This window comes from Clytia hemisphaerica, unplaced genomic scaffold (assembly GCF_902728285.1).
Source record: "Clytia hemisphaerica strain Z4C2 unplaced genomic scaffold, Clytia hemisphaerica genome assembly, whole genome shotgun sequence".
NCBI lineage: Eukaryota > Metazoa > Cnidaria > Hydrozoa > Leptothecata > Clytiidae > Clytia > Clytia hemisphaerica.
The window spans coordinates 2,038,077-2,054,665 of NW_027104146.1; the positions used below are offsets into that span (position 1 = coordinate 2,038,077).

At 37.5% G+C, this 16,589-nt stretch overlaps 1 protein-coding gene across 1 annotated transcript in view; it reads right to left on the bottom strand.

Moving 5' to 3' along the window:
- Positions 1–16,589, bottom strand: part of LOC136813905 (serine/threonine-protein kinase SMG1-like) — a 57,862-nt gene that overhangs the window by 25,157 nt on the left and 16,116 nt on the right. Inside the window, exons 31-45 of the mRNA XM_067070409.1 lie at positions 15,939–16,245; positions 15,406–15,574; positions 9,796–9,950; positions 8,643–8,808; positions 7,349–7,546; positions 6,942–7,092; positions 6,446–6,622; positions 5,828–6,045; positions 5,050–5,153; positions 4,435–4,546; positions 4,041–4,211; positions 3,315–3,449; positions 2,414–2,508; positions 859–957; positions 358–517 (exon numbers count right to left, since the gene is read on the bottom strand). Coding sequence (XP_066926510.1) covers positions 358–517; positions 859–957; positions 2,414–2,508; positions 3,315–3,449; positions 4,041–4,211; positions 4,435–4,546; positions 5,050–5,153; positions 5,828–6,045; positions 6,446–6,622; positions 6,942–7,092; positions 7,349–7,546; positions 8,643–8,808; positions 9,796–9,950; positions 15,406–15,574; positions 15,939–16,245 — 2,417 coding nt within the window. The remainder of the gene's footprint in view (positions 1–357; positions 518–858; positions 958–2,413; positions 2,509–3,314; positions 3,450–4,040; positions 4,212–4,434; positions 4,547–5,049; positions 5,154–5,827; positions 6,046–6,445; positions 6,623–6,941; positions 7,093–7,348; positions 7,547–8,642; positions 8,809–9,795; positions 9,951–15,405; positions 15,575–15,938; positions 16,246–16,589) is intronic.

Below are 16,589 nucleotides of genomic sequence, written 5' to 3' on the forward strand. Positions count from 1 at the left end.
CGGACTATAATTGACTCCAGTCTATCTTTTTGCAATAAATTTTTACAACATGAAAACCAAAAAAACGATTCAATAGAATTTTTAGGAAGTCACTCACTACGTTACGAAACTTGTAAAGTTCGAGGGTAAAAACCACAGATCTGTAAAGCCCGAAGGGCAACAAAATAGGCAACTTTAAGCTTTCTCCAGCAAAAAAAGTGAAGCACAAATTTGCTTTTTTAAATTTCGTGCCGATGGATAGGATCTAGCATTTTATTTATTTTCGGAGCGCGAGATCAAAAAAAGTAGACGGCAAACTCGCTTCACTTTTCGATAAAGGCCGCGGATTTAGGTAAAAACCATTGGTAACAAGCATACCTGTGTTTTGAGTAATGTTACACTTGCCGCTTCACGATTCTGCCATCTTCTGTACAGAGAAAATAAAGGCGTGGCTCCATCCACCCATTGGATGAGCCCTGAACGTGGTCCAAGGGGTGTGACCGAGTAATGTCTCGCCACGAAAGCTTTCTCTCCAGATCTACGAGAATAAACAATTTGTTCGCAAACCCGATAACGGCAAACAATGTAACCATAGAATTTTACCCCTTGGCAAATAAAAAAGGGGTTCCAAAATAAGGTAAAAATTGAAAATAATTTTAGTTGAGATGTTGTAGAACATCTCGCAAAGAAGTTTTTGAGATAAAAAAGCTTTAGAACACGTTCACACGCTACGGTTCCGAAATGAAGCATTCTATTGGTTAAATTCAAGTTTTACGTCACTTCTAACTAATAGAATGACTTATTTCGTTTTGGAGCAAAATGGAATCGTTACGTGCGAATGTGATCTTAATGCTAACAAAAGTTGAGAAGAAGAGTTACCGATCTGTTTTGGCGAACATGTGATTGCAAATCTCCAGGAACTGCATGATACGTTCGTCCAAATGCAAATCTTCCAACCCTTTGAACAAGTATGGATATCTGTGACGGAGAAAAAAAGAGGAGAGTGAATGAAATGAAGAGAATCTACCAATTCATGATATTCATGAAGTAATGTTTTCTACGGAAATACCCCGGTTTTGGCCAGTAGTGGCAAGTTTAAACTAAACAAAAGTTGTATAAAATTTGCCACTACTGGCAAAAACCGGGGTGTTTCCGTAGAAGACGTCATAAATATTATGAATACACGAAATAGATTTGAACCGTAGTGCAAAGGAAATGCATTCGGCTACGGTGCGCAAAGTCGTGGGTTCGATCCTTTGTCGGGTCAGACTAGAGTTTACCAAAATGGTACTTGATGCTTCTCTATCTATTATTTAATGCTAGCAATTGAAGAGAAGGATTAAGGTACTTCGAGCAATCCAGGGAAACGACTGGAGTCCGACCTCTACTTTCGAGTAGAAAGCTATAAAAAGAGGAGCCTCCGGGTCACCTCCGACTGCGATCGCAAGAATTACTTATTTAATAATAATAATGCTAAAAAATCAGTTGGGACATTATTCTCAACAAAGGCATTCCAGACTTCTCCGCTTACAAATCGAATAGTTACTTTTTTTACTTTTTAGTAAATTAACGAAATAGGAAAAAGATACAACTGTAATGCACGATGGTTTTAGTATATAAAAATGGTCAAAAACTTAATTCATTCAGCGTCTTTTGTGTCTTTTATTCAGTCCTTTGTTTCTTGGTCCTTGGTTTCTTCGTCACTTTTCTGTTCAGTCTTTTGACAATTAATTCTACGTAGTCATTTAAGTTCTTTTGTATCATTTTTGTCATATAATTAGTTTATTCACACTTAGGCAATTATCTAGTATTTTCAATTTTATTCAAGTACGCGTTTTTCTCTCTCTCGATTTTCATGAATGATCAATCAAGCTATGAGAAGCGTTGTGTGCAGTTGTGTGTGGTTGCATGGTTGCCTCAATATGGAGTTTCAGACTTAGTCAGTTTTTGGTCTAAACTTTAATCAAATCAAATTCTATCAACTTCACAACTTTTGTGCACAGTCTTTCACAGTTTCAACATACTGGCTACCTGGTATGTTGTTTTCTGTCTTTTGCCTCTCTGTGTTTTTCTGTTCATCAGCCCATTTGGTTCAGTTGTCTGGACTTAAGATTATTTATTGATAAACTTCAGTTAGATTTCATTTTGCTATATTTTCATGATATTTCTTGTGCGATTTTCACGATTTCACTTTTAAGGTCGTTTTCTATCAATTTTCTCAAGATTGAAGTCAATTTCTGTTCAATTTTCTCGTATATTTTTCATTTAATATTTCGTCACTTAGTTTTGTCATTACTTTTAATTTTCAGTTTGAACAATCGTATTATTCACTTCAATCGAAGTTCCAAACTTTGTCAGTTTATTTCCGTGCACAACAACAACTAATGTATCTTAAATAGTAAATTCACGCTTTTTCATATTAGCACGTTTTTACCTTTGGTTATCGTGGCCAAGCATGATGAGCTTCTTTGGTTTGGTTTTAGTGGGCAATATGTGAATCTCTTGTGCAAAACATTTCAGTGAAATCATCTGTAAAGTGAAGAAAATAAATCATTGTAACACACTTTTAAAGGTATTAACGAGTTTGCATTTTTGAGGACGGCGGAGTGACGCAAGCAATTTGGAAAAAACCCGCAGTTCTAGTGACCCGCAAAATCGAGAACGGACAGTCAGGATGTTGACAAAATAGAAGCAAACTCGTCTCCGTATCCAGAAAAACACAAATACAAAAACTCGCTAATAAAAGCATTTTGACTCTACTGATGTTGCCGAGCTGCCGAGTAGGAGGAACGACACTGAGACAACGGCAATTCACAAGGCCTGGAACTGCCATTTTGAGACTACAGATGCCAGCGGCCGAAACATGGAGGGTACTTGGAGGACGGTGTTCATCGCGATTTTGAAATTGTAGTCAAAAATGCCTGGAACACCTGCCCACCCTCTTGTGTCGGAGTAGTGGTACTCATTCTGCTATACAGTCATGGAGTGACAATGACCAAGGTTCATTTACTCATGGTGAAAAAGTGAATATAAAAAAGGGAAAAATAAACCTCAAATTCTCAAAATCCTATCTACTTTCGAACCAATCAAATGCGGTTGCGTCCCACAAAAGATGCAACGGGTCCTAAAGTTTGGCCCATATTATCAATCCCAAAATACTAGGAGCAAAATCTTGTTTAAGTTCTAGCTTTTAGTTTACCTGGAACATTTTTAAGAGACATTCGTTTTAAAAAGTTATGGAAACTCGACTGTATAGCAAAAGAAGAAAAAAAAACCTTAATTTCAAAATTCCAGGAGGGGATCTTATGTTGAAATTCTTAAATTCTTTAGTTTACCTGTTCATTGGAGCATTCAATACCGGGTAAAGGAATTAATTCGAATTTGCTTGAGGACAAGATTGGACTGACTTCTGCCATGTTCAAGTTAGAAATGGGTCGCCTCTGTGATTGACTTTGCAAGGTTTGGTATAACTAGAAAATGGAAAAACAGTTCACAATCTCTAATTCGATCTTCAAGGGGCCGAATTAGAAAATGATTCGAATTACAGAGAGCAATTTTAGTTACTTTTCACTTCAGCAGCAGCGAACCTCTAATTTCCTTGGAATTTGAAGTTGAGTTGTGTCTCTCGTATTGACAATCAATACTCAATCCTAAGAAAGGGTTATTAGTTTCACGAAGGTTGGGCTTCAAGAATGGACCGACATCCACAATCCCCAAAATTATATCTGAGACACTTCACATGGTCCCCCGCTCGAAAAACAGAAGAAATTTAAAGAATTTTGCAATCTTGCAATCCTCCAACAAAATATCTTGAGACAGAAGAATTCTAAACATTTTAGCAAGATGAAAATCCGTCCCCCAGTCCCCACCGTCAATGTTAAGTTCTCGATCATTTCCGGACTCAACAAAGTTGATAGCGGGGACTGGGGACGGATTTTCATCTTGCTAAGATGTTTAGGATTCTTCTGTCTCAAGATATTTGTTGGGGGATTGCAGATATTTTACTACGGTAATGGGAAAAGTTTGATAGTCACTCTTTTAGTTTGACTTTAGCAGCTAACCTTTTTAGATTGTTCCCAACTGAGATCCGGTCTTGACGGATTGGAAGGGTATTTAAGTGTACTGATGCCCTTATCAATTTGTTTACTGTATGTCGATTGAAAGGTCTTTTCGTGCGGCGTCTCAGGCGGTTGGGATGTAATTTTTTGTAAGCGTTCCAACGAGAAAATCAGCTGTAATATACAGAAAAAAACATTACTATACAGTCCGAAAATAAAGCCAGAATATAGTACTGAACAAATAAATCATTTACGCACCCAAGGTACGAATAATAACGCAAATCAAGCCCCAAAAGCTTTTCTAACAAACTTTACGGTTCAATAAAACAAACTTTCATGTAGAAAAGAAATGCATGCATATGTTTGAACGATAATTTCACTGAAAAAAACTACTAACCGGTCTCATGAGGGCTTGATGTTTTTCTTTGATCAGATTCGTTTTCTGCTGTTCACTCAAGGTTTGGTTGGAGTTGACCCGATAAATCTCTGTTTGCAATTGATTGGTACGTCTGAAAAAACAGAAAAGAATACAGTATAACCTCTATAACTCTTCTAAACTCGAACAAGTTTAATCCTCCCTTCATTTAAAAAATGGCTAATAAACCCTTCTTCTACAAATCGAAATTTCCTTAGATAGCTTGGACAAATTTGCGTTCCCAGTGCGTGTTCGAGTTATGGAGAATCCACTGTAGTTTTCTACGAGGACTCAGTGTATGGTTGGGATGTCCCTAATAACTCAAAAGTAGTCTACTTGTAAGTAGATAGCCAGTAATCTAGAACTTTTAAGACAGTCGTTAGTTGTCCAGATGTTCACGGTTAACCGATTCAGCTCTCTGCTTTATCCTTTAATAATACTTTTTATACAGTGATATAAAATGAAATTTGTCAATTCTCATGTAGCAAGAAAACTTATCGTTAAAAATCCAGGTTTTTAGATGAATAAATGAATGAATGAATAGAATGAATAGAAAAAATCTTTTACGAATAAAAAGCAATAGCGAAGAAATTTTACCTTTGAGATTCTTGATTTAGTTGAGTCAAAGACCCAAGCCATAATTCGTCCCACAGCAAAGTGATTCTACGTAATTCTTGGACGACACATTTCACTTCTTGTACCTAAAATGAAACCGTGAGAATAGCATCGTTATGGAAATAAAAACAAGGTAGAATTAAAATTGGTTTTTTAATGATATTAAAACCATTGTCCAACTCTCAATCTACAAGCTTTTATGCCAGTTTGACATTTCCGATTTCAAAAAAAAAATGTCGCGCGCTGGAAAAGTGAACGAGTCATCTAGAAAATCTGTAATTTCTAGTAACCTGTTTACCAGTATAAATTTTCTAGAAAATCTGTCCAAGTAGGTTTCTAGTAATTTTCGACGGTCTCAGTATTTCAGATTTCACCACAAATAACACACGAATAATTTTTTTGAACATATATTATATATTCTTTACCTCCCTCATAATTCGGATATCGTCAAGGATATATAATCGACCCTGAAAGCACGTATTATCTCTTCAAGAATAGTTTGCGGGGTACTACCAAATTGCGCAGTTCATGACGATAATGCCCTAACCTTTTTTAAAGAGTCACCTACAGTGGAACCTCTAATTAGCGGACACCATCGGGAAATCGGATTAGTGTCCGCTAATTAGAGGTATCCGCCTTTTAGAGTGTCCGCTAATTGGAGGTTCTACTGTAGATAAATCTGATTGTTCACCAGTAATTCTCTGCAGTTTCCATATTTCAGATTCCACAACGAAAAACACACACGAACCAAAATGCTTACCAGTTTTGGAGTATCTTCGTTCAGCGTGTCCAAAATGATGTGCAGAGAAGACAACATGATTTTTTCTTCCGACGAAACCGGTAAATCTTCTTGTGACGATGCTATGCCGTCAATATCGGTTTGTGAAACAATCTCTTGTGAAACCGAATCGGGTTCATTTCCGGATAACGGTTGCTCACATTCATCATCAGCATTGAATTGGTACGCACGCAAAATACCTGCAATGATGTAAAATCAACGTCTGAAAATCTGCCCTTAGGCTTCTCCTTATCCTCCAGCAAAAAGATTTCCTTGAGGTTATCATAGGAAGTTTATCTATAGAGGTCTGTGATTCAGACTAAATTGCCCTTGATAAATGATTTCGTTAGATCGTAGGAGCACCTACGCACACAAACATTTTGACCTTTTAAATACCTAAGTATGTTGCTGGATAAAAGAGTAGGCGCGTTAAAATATTCGACCTTTTTATCCCTTTTGGAGTTTGAACTAGCTACATCAAAATCCAGCAGCAACCAGCTAAATAAATTACGATTTACAGAAATCTACACCATTTTTATCAAGACAACATTATAAAAAATAAAAATCGTAGACATAAAAAATTGACGAATGTGGAAATACCTTGAGCGGAGCTCTTGGATAAATGCTGTTGTGACGTCATATCAGAGCAGCCGACGACAGTAGGGTAGACGATCAGTTGTGGCGAATCTTTGGCGATGCGACATAAGAGGTTGGCCACTTTCGTTTGAACATACTTGTCCGGATGGTTGAGTCGAGCGAAAAGTTGAGGGATGATTCCTAACATGAATCAGAAAATATAACTAAAAATGAACATTGCATGAGTATTTAGAGATCAAATACCGTCAGAAAACTTAGTTTCTAATTCGCCGAGTATGATTTAACACAGCTTTAGCTGTCATAATGTTGACTTTTGCATTTAATAAATTGGCCAGGCTACAACTTTTAAACGTTGGCAGAGTAAGGTAAGCGTACTAATTTCCCTATCATAGGATAGTGAATGGATAGCGCCTAATGCATTCATCGAAACGATTATCTCTCTCTCATACCCTTTATGGTTTTTATGGGAACATCATCAACAAATTCGTATAGCTTTTACCTTTCCACGGTTTGGTGGGCGTTTCGTTAAACGGTTCTTCTAGATGTTGTTTCAGTTCGTCAGAATATTTCACCATCAACCTCAACAGACGTAACGTTGACGTAATATTGCCGTACTCTGAACGCTGTAACATCGCTGTCGGTGTTGGAGCCTTCACGAAAGGAATACAGTAAAGTTTTTATAACTCGAACATGTACAGGAAAATTAAATTTAATCGAGGGCAGAAAAATTTAAAACTTCGCGCATCCCCGAAATGGTATTTGCGTGAGTCGAAAAACGTGTCCGCTTAACAAATTTACCTTATTGAACAAACTGACAAATTGAAAGGGAAAGCAAGTTTTGACCACCAATAATATCTTTCTTCGCTAGGTCAACGATTCTCATCTCAAAAAAAGAAGAATTCTCACCTCTGAACCGTTCAATTTGAGATAGGTAAAATAAGAAATGGTTGCATGTTTATAGTGAGCGAAAACACGACTGATGACTGCTTGCCATACTTTGACCAGACCATCAATCGATTCATCATAATCTTTGAAATCGTTGGCGTAATCACGACATAACATGTGTAAATGACAACGGATGTTCACTTCGTCCGCCGGCTGCTCCTGTGAAATGAAAAGACAATTCCATTGTTGTTTCGTATGTTAGGAATATTTGGACCGATCTCCACATCCTAGTGAGTGGTTTTATCATAACTTCAAACGTAATAGAGTTCATGAATTTGTTAGTCCCCTGAGTTTAGTGAAGGTTATGAATCTTTTTTTTGAATTTTTTTTTATGAACAGTTCGACCGATTACGACCCTGTCGACGAACCGAACTAACCGAGGTTTTTGTCCAGAGCCAAAAAATATACATAGTGTGCAGAGGGGTCTGAAGCCCCATTTTTATTTCATCACCCCCCCCCCTCTATATGTGTACCCCCCCCTATTTTAAAAAACTTTCAAATCCGCGCTATTTACAGTTGTTATCCCCCTATTTTTACTTGACCCCCCCCCCCTAAAATCTCAAACCCCCATTTTATTCGGCAAGTCTCATATCCCCCCTATAAGGCACTTTTGGAAAAGTTGGATCCCCCCTTAAAAAAGGGGGGTTCATATTATGGTATAATTAAGTTACACCGGACAAAACAGTCCGTCGTTTGTCCTGTGCCCCATTACGGGAATTCTTTACACCGGAAAATTATACCCGGTGAGAAAAAAGGAAAGTTTTGACACCGGGCATATACACTTATTCACGCCCGGTGTCTGGATTGCTCGGTTGTAAAAAGTTTTGTCATTCAAAACCGCACATTCGTATCAAGTGCCTTCGTAAGTCCGGTACGTCGGCAGGATCGTGACCGATACGTATCGAAAGTAGCACTTTCATTTCATTTGAAATCGATCTTCAACAACGAATTTGCGCCCAGACCCTTGGTCAAATGTTCTTTTTAATCTTTCTTCAACGCTTTGATAAGAAAATATCGACCAATCACTCCTATCCTTTACTCTTACAATTACAATGGAGTCTTTATACACAAACTTGGTCGGGTTAAGAAAATCTTGAGTTTTGGAGATTGGTTTATAAAAGGCAATGTTAACTGAAGGGTTCAGAAAACTTGTTGTTCGAGTTAAGGAGACATTCGGGTTACAGAGGTTCGAATTATGGAGACTTCACTATATTTTGTTTTTAGTCAAAGTTATTGTAAGGATCTTGTGTCTTACCTCTAAGAGTTTTTGTGTGTTGCTTTCAACGGAGATATCTTTGATGTTGTGAGCTTTTGAGATGACGTTAACAACGCGTTCTTTGAGAGTGGTTGGTAAACCTTCAGGTAAGATACATTGTATTCCGTCTACCTCTTCATCAATCAGTGATACAGATGCTCCAGTGCTTTAATGATCAAAGTCAGAAAAAAATCATTATTCATGATATGCACCACTGCAAAATGACTTCACGAAATCATGCAACTTTTCTGTTTTTGTTCCACCCAATACGTCACTTTTGCTATTGTTTAAGTGACGTATTGGGTGGAAAATTCTAAAAGTTCTCAGAAGACTCTCCAGTGGTGCATATCATGAATTTAACCTTTCGAGCATCTTTGTTCCCTTACAAACCAGAATGTAAATTTTGCTAAAATCACACATTGACCGATTGGCTCGTTAGATTTGGTTGAAATTTGTTTCTGAAGGCTGTTCGTCAAATTCATGATATGCACTACTACAATGTCTTCTGACATTACATCGCGGACCCTGATTGGTTGTAAGTGACGTATTGACGGGTTTTACGTCACTTACAACCAATCAGCTTTTGGGTCCATGATGTAATGTCAGAAGACATTGCAATGGTGTATATCATGAATAAAAGAGACTAGTAATGGAAAAAAATTTATGCCATGGATAATTGGTACTTTGCAGACCGGTCTGTAAAATACACGTCAAACCCCCGTCGGAACTCAAGAACTACTGGAGCTTTTGAAATTTTAATCAATGATAGATATTAGCGAGTTTATGTATTTGCTCTTTTGAGGACGGTAGAGTGACTGAAGCGGTGTGGAATAACCCACGCTTCTGACCCGCAAAATCGCGGACGGTAAAAGTGTGATTTACCGTCGTCCTCAGCTGGTCAGGATCTAGTCAAATTAGAACCTTACCGTCTCCGTCACAGAAAAACACACATACATAAACTCGCTATTGACCATAGACAGTGTGTAAAATTTCAGTTCGGTCACGTAGGTGGTCGTTATTTTACAGACCGTTCCGTTTTTTACCTAAAATGCTCACTTTCAACATAACCGCTTTGATTTTGCTGAAATTTTGGCTGCAAGCTTATATCATCAATATCTGACACTCTGTTTCAAAAAGAAAACAAAAGACTTACTTTTCTTGTTCGATAATTTTTCGTCCCCATTTGTAACACCAATCAGCGTAAGCGAACCAAGTTTTACCAAGTTGTGGACATCTGTAGGTGCTGTGTTGTAAGAGTTGTCCGCATGTGATGTCCACTTCTGAAAGGCTGGTAGTAGAAGCTAATCCCTATAATGAACGACAAGTAAATACGCAATAACTTCAACAATTTCAAAGCTTTTTTCGCCTGTATAGTTTCGTAGTACGCTCTGTGCGCGTTGCCTGTTTGATAAAGAATTCCCGTACGAAGACCTCTGCGATGAAGTATCCAAAGATATAGTCTTACTATGCCAGGGAAAAGAAGAAGAACTGAAGAAATCTATTGAACAGAAAGATAAAGAGTTAAATCATTGGAAAGTTAAATATAACTCACAAAGAACAAACAAAGTCGAAGAACACACCGTCAAAGCTCTTGACAAGAAGATTCAAGAGCAATTTAAGACTTTTGGGGAGACAATTAAATCTTCAATTCTAGAAGAAATCCAGTCATCCTTGACCAAGGTTGAGGATCAAGTAACCAAAGCCAACACGTCCTACGCTGACGCAACTAAAATTACGTCTCAAGTAACAACAAGCGGTTTAAAGTCCATTATAAAAGAGGCTCGCTACGAAGAGATAAAAGAAAAAAAAGACCATGACCAGCGGCAAAGAAATGTCGTCATCCATGGAGTTGCTGAATGGACTGGTGAAGATAAAAACGACTGTGATAAAAGGTATATTGAAAGCCTCATCAAGACGGTAAAAATTCCACCCCCAACTATAAAGAACGTATCGAGAATCGGTACCGAGGAAACCAACAAAAAGAGACCAATAAAACTTGTCCTTGGTTCAGAAAAAGAAAAGTTGTCCCTCCTTCACAGCCTATCAGCCCTCAAAGGAAATGACGACTATAAAGGAATAAGCATTACGGAAGACCTAACTCGAACTGAAAGAGCAGTTCTAAAGGAATGGCTGGATAAAGCAAATAATCTGAACCTAGACGATACTGAATGGGTACATCGCGTTCGGGGAAACTCAAAAAACGGTTACGGCCTCAGGAAGTTTCGTCGAAGAGAAAACCAACATTAACACCCTACACAACGAACCTTAAAGAAATACCAAGAAAAAACACAAACATAAAAATCACCAACAAAACCAATGAAAACGACAAAAACAGTACAGACAACGATGAATCCAACAACAAAGAAAAAGGTGACAGTGAAAGGTATGTAGATGGTCCCCCATTGCTTGACAAACCAACGGAAAAGTCTTATGAATTCGAAGAAAAGGCTCTGAGAAAAATCCGTATTAATAACATCGCAAACGTCATCATAGGACATCTTAATATCAACTCGATAAGATACAAATTTGAAGGTCTCAAATTAGTTATCAAAGATAACGTAGACATTTTTTTGGTATCTGAAACTAAGATTGACGAATCATTCCCTGAAAATCATTTCATTATTGAAAACTACTCGCGTCCATATCGCTTGGACAGGGACAAACAGGGAGGAGGTCTTCTACTCTACGTACGTCAGGGCATTCCTTCTAAACTCGTATTAAAAGACAAGAATTATGAAGCTATATTCATCGAGGTCAATCTGAAGAAGCAAAAATGGCTACTGGGTTGCTCTTATAATCCGCATGTAGACAATATAAAATTCACATTTAGAGCTTTTACAAAATAGCCTTGATTCTATAGGAGATCATGACCGACTTTTACTACTGGGGGATTTCAATTGTGAAAATCGACAAACATAAAATGCCTGAGTTTCTTGCTAGCAGGGAGCTTTCTAGCTTGATAAATGAACCTACGTGCTTCAAAAACGCAGAAAATCCAAAATGCATTGATCTGATGCTAACAAATTACCAAAGAAGTTTTCAGGGCTCTTCCTCTGTATCTAATAGCCTATCGGACTTTCACAACATCACAATAAGCGTCTTAAAAACCACTTTTGAAAAGTGTCCACCTAAAGCCATTAAATATAGATGCTACAAAAATCTTAACGAAGATCTTTTCAAAAATCATTTAACACAAGTACTTGAGTCAAATCGCAACTTTGAACATAAAATGAAAAGTGTAGTAAATCTTCTAAACGCTGAAGCACCGATAAAAACTAAAATACTAAGAGGTAATGATAAACCTTTCATGACAAAATCACTACGAAAGGCCATGATGCATCGATCTCGACTTAATAACATTAAACGAAAAGACCCCTCTAACATTAACAAATATAATTACAACCAACAGCGAAACCGATGCTTATATCTCCTGAGAAACACTAAAAGAAGATTTTATGAATCTCTGGATGAAAAGCAAATCACTGACAATAAAAGATTTTGGAAAACTGTGCGCCCTTTTTTCTCTAATAAAGGACCAATAAGTGAGAAAATAACCTTAGTCGAAAATGATGAACTGATTAAAGATGATAAAGAAATTGGAAAAATGTTTAATGAGTTCTTCATAAATATCACTGAAAAATTAGATCTCAATCAACCACCAACAGAACCAGTGCCTCTCAATGAACTTTCTGATAATATTCTTCAGAATGAAATAATGCTTTTTAGAAACCACCCTAGTATACTCAAAATAAAAGAAAAGGTATCAAACAATGAAAACTCCTTCAAGTTTAGAAACACCACCGAAGACGAAGTAGAGAAGATAATTAGTAACCTTAAGACAAATAAGTCTCAAGCGGAAAATGATATACCAGCGAAAATAATTAAAAAATACTCTCACTTATTTGCAAGCTGCTTCTCTATAAGCATAAATGACTCCTTCAGCTCAGGTATTTTTCCCAACATTTCCAAGTTCGCGACAGTCACCCCAGTCTACAAGAAAAATTCTAAAAACGATAAAAGTAACTATAGACCAATAAGTATACTGCCGGTAATATCCAAAATTTACGAAAGAGTATATCACAATCAAATATCAGAATACTTTGAGCACTACTTTGATGAACAACAATGTGGTTTCAGGAAAGGATATTCCACTCAAACCTCTCTTCTCCCAATGGAAGAGCTCTGGAAGCTAGCCAATGACAAAAAAGATGTTTTTGGGGCACTGCTCATCGACCTTTCTAAGGCCTTTGACTGCATGTGCCACAAATTACTTGTAGCAAAGATCAGTGCATACGGGTTCGATGACCTTTCCACTGGGTTAGTCAAGAGTTATCTAGAAAATAGGCAACAAAGGACAAAAGTAGGCAACGAACTGAGTAACTGGATCAAGATCAAGGATGGTGTTCCCCAGGGATCAATCCTTGGTCCTCTGTTTTTCAATATTTATATCTGTGACCTCTTTTTCATCATTGAGGATACTAAGGTTGCGAATTATGCGGACGATACGACACCCTATGTTAGTGCTCCTACCTGGATTGAAGTAAGTGGTAAACTAAGCTCTGTAGCAGAAAAAATCTTCACATGGCTTTCGATTAATCAAATGGTTGGTAATGCTGACAAATGTCAGCTAATAGTTAATATCATTGACGACTCGCTCTATCTAAATATTGGAGAAGAAACTGTTTTCAATACCAAAACGTCAAAGATTCTTGGAGTAACCTTCGATAATCTTTTAACGTTTGAATCGCATATAGAAAATCTTTGCAAGAAAGCTAGTTTGAAAATAACCGCCTTAGCCAGAATGAGCACATATCTCACTTTAGAAAAAAAGAAACGCTTGATGAATGCTTTCATTAAATGCCACTTCAATTACTGTCCTCTCATATGGATGTTTCATAGTAGATCTCTAGAGGATAAAATCAACAATCTACATAAAAGATGCTTGAGAATCGTTTACTCAGACTACAACTCATCATTCGATGATCTGTTGAAACTTGACAACGGTTCCACCTTCCATCAACGAGCAATTCAATCCTTATCCACAGAGCTATTTAAATCAAAACTCAATGAATCAGAAAGTAAAATATTTCTCAAAAACCAATGTAAGATCAAAACGAGAAAAAGGAATTCCTTTCGTAGTAGAGTAGTTGAAAGTGAAATGAATGGAAAATCGTCTTTAGCTTTCCTGGGACCTAAAATCTGGGCTACCCTTCCTGATGACTTTAAAAAACTTTAAAACCTAGATGAATTTAAAAAAGAAATCAAGCAATGGGGGCCCACTACTTGTCCTTGCCGAAACTGTCGCACTTTTATCCATGGCGTTGGTTTCATTGATTGAATTTAAATTAATTTGTAAATAATAGTTGATCTTGAGTATCAACATTCTAGATAGATTTGTAATTAATAGTTGATATTGATTAGCCTCGAGCTAAGTACACATTGTCCTACTTTGCATCAACTTTAAAGAAAAGAAACATAAACATAACATAAACACATAAACATGAAGTATGATTTATAAATAGCAACACTTCTCTCGTCGTCTCCCCTCTCTCACTAACACTCAATCGCAGCAATCGATTTTAAAAATCTCAAATCAGAAAAGACAATGACAACAGACTCTCTTCGGCAATGATACCAAAAACCAAATAAATACCAAAATACCAAATATGATATCAGACTAGGCCAAAGCTTGCGCTGATTACGCGAAGTTTGGTCTAATTTTGTGCGCGTGTGCGATTGTGAGCAAAAATCGTTGTTACTTTTGTTTGAAAACTAGGATTTATTATATGCGTTGAACTGAAAAGAAAAAATAGCTAACTTGAAAAAACTTTTTGCGAAAAAAAAGATTCGACAGTTCCAGCTATTATTAACTCAAAATTTCTTTTATGTAAATGAAAAACCGAGCGAGTTAAGGCCGGTCTCCACTTGCGCGCGCTTCCATCACACTTTTTCGAGCAATGCTTCCACGCTATTGGTCAAAAGAAAAATGAAGCAATTCCATTGGCGCGATTTGACGTAACGGTTGAAAAAAGTTGAAATATGCTTGCTCAACTTTTTTTCGAGCGCGCGCTACATTTTTATGACGTAATCTTTTTTCCAAGCAAAAAGGATTGAAGCCAAAAGGTACGATCGCAGCGCGAGTAAGTGGAGACCGGCCTTTAGAGTTGAGTGATGTCATAATGTTCACTTTAATGACGTCATAACCCGGGGGGGGGGCAGCTGGGCAAAAGGACCGACGGGTATGTGCGGGTCCTAAGGGTACCTTTTCCAATATGTTTAAAATACACTGTAAGGGTCGGAAAAACTAGAGATGCACTGTAAGGGTAGAAATTTCAGAAAATTCTTGAAAAATCTAGATATTTTGACCAAAAATGCTAGAATTTTGACCATTTTTTGCACGAAAGGGATCGAAAATTTGGGGGAAAATGCACTCTAAGGGTATGATTTTCACTGATTTTTGCTGCACTGTAAGGGTGCAATTTTAAAAGCCAATTTTTGGCCCGCACATACCGTCAGTCCGCAAACCCAGTGCCCCCCCCGGGCGTCATAATTCAGCTAACTCGAACATTGCTAACTCGAAGCTTTCTAACTCGACAATCCGGACCTCGAGGTTTTTCCACCATAATGGAAGCAAACGTTCGATTTGCGAAAGGTTTCGAACGTTCGAATTTCAAAACACAGCTAAAGATCAGTGAGTCGGGCTCTATAAATTCGAAAGTTTGCTTCCATATACCTATTTGACAAACCCTGAGAACCGCTATACCTGTATCCATTTATTAGTAGCGAGTCTTGTTGTGATTTTGATGACTTCGCGAACTTTGTTACTGATCACAAATAAATCATCCAATTCATTCATTGGACTTTGTGCTTTAGTGTCTGTCAATATCCATTTCGCCAGGGTGACAAACGATCTGGCGGACACTTCGGACAATCTGGTGATAAAAAGTTAAAGTTAATCCAAACCAATTAGCCTGTTTTCTTCATTTTTACAGTTAAAAAGTATTACTTCTTTGGTTGAATCAAAAGATGCGATACTAAAATACCGAACACATTTAGTGCAGCATACGCTAAGTAATCAATAAACGGTACCAAACCACTCGTGTTATTTTTTTGATACATTGATGAGTTGAGGACTAATTTGAAGGATGACTTTTCTAGGGTTCCAGGTTCCATTTACAGAGAAATCATCGATAAAACATATTGTAATTCTTTTGAGAAAGGGACGATGGAAGTATCAGCTTTCACTGATGAGATACGAGGTTGGCTAGAAGAAGGAGACGGAATGAAGAGACAAACCTGATATTATTGTTGTTGGACTTGCTGGAAGAGCTAATCACTTGTCTTTCCGATAACAAAATACTGGAACACAAAACATCGATCGCTTCTGTGGTATGACCCAACGCAATTTTCAGTTTGGACGATTCTTTCAAAATGTCTACTGCAGCAAGCGGTTCTACAACTTTACCGGAATTGACGGAAGCAGAGAGTTGTTTCAACCGGAGCTGGGCACCACCGGACAAATACATTTTGCCGTCGATTGTACCTTTGGATTCGAGCAAGCTCAGTTGTTTGGCTAACAATGATTCAGCCAGCTTCTTGTTTCCTATAGAAGGAGAGAAGTTAAGAAACTTAAACAGAGAGACGTAATCTTTATAACTGCTATGGGGGGCAAACCCTAGGATCCGTAGCATTTTCGTGGTACGCAACTGGATGTGATTGATTCGAAAGTAAGTAGGACTTCGAGGATTTCCACGAATTAGGTCAAGCTAAAGTTTTAAATGGCCAAAAAACTAGCGTTACAGGTGAAACGACAAAGATGGGCAAACAAATTGACAATTTTTCTACAAGAAAATCTACAATAATTAGGATTTTGACTCAAAATGTGGATTACTCTTTCCAATTCCTTTCTGATTTGAGACCCAAAATACATCAAAGTGTATCATACGT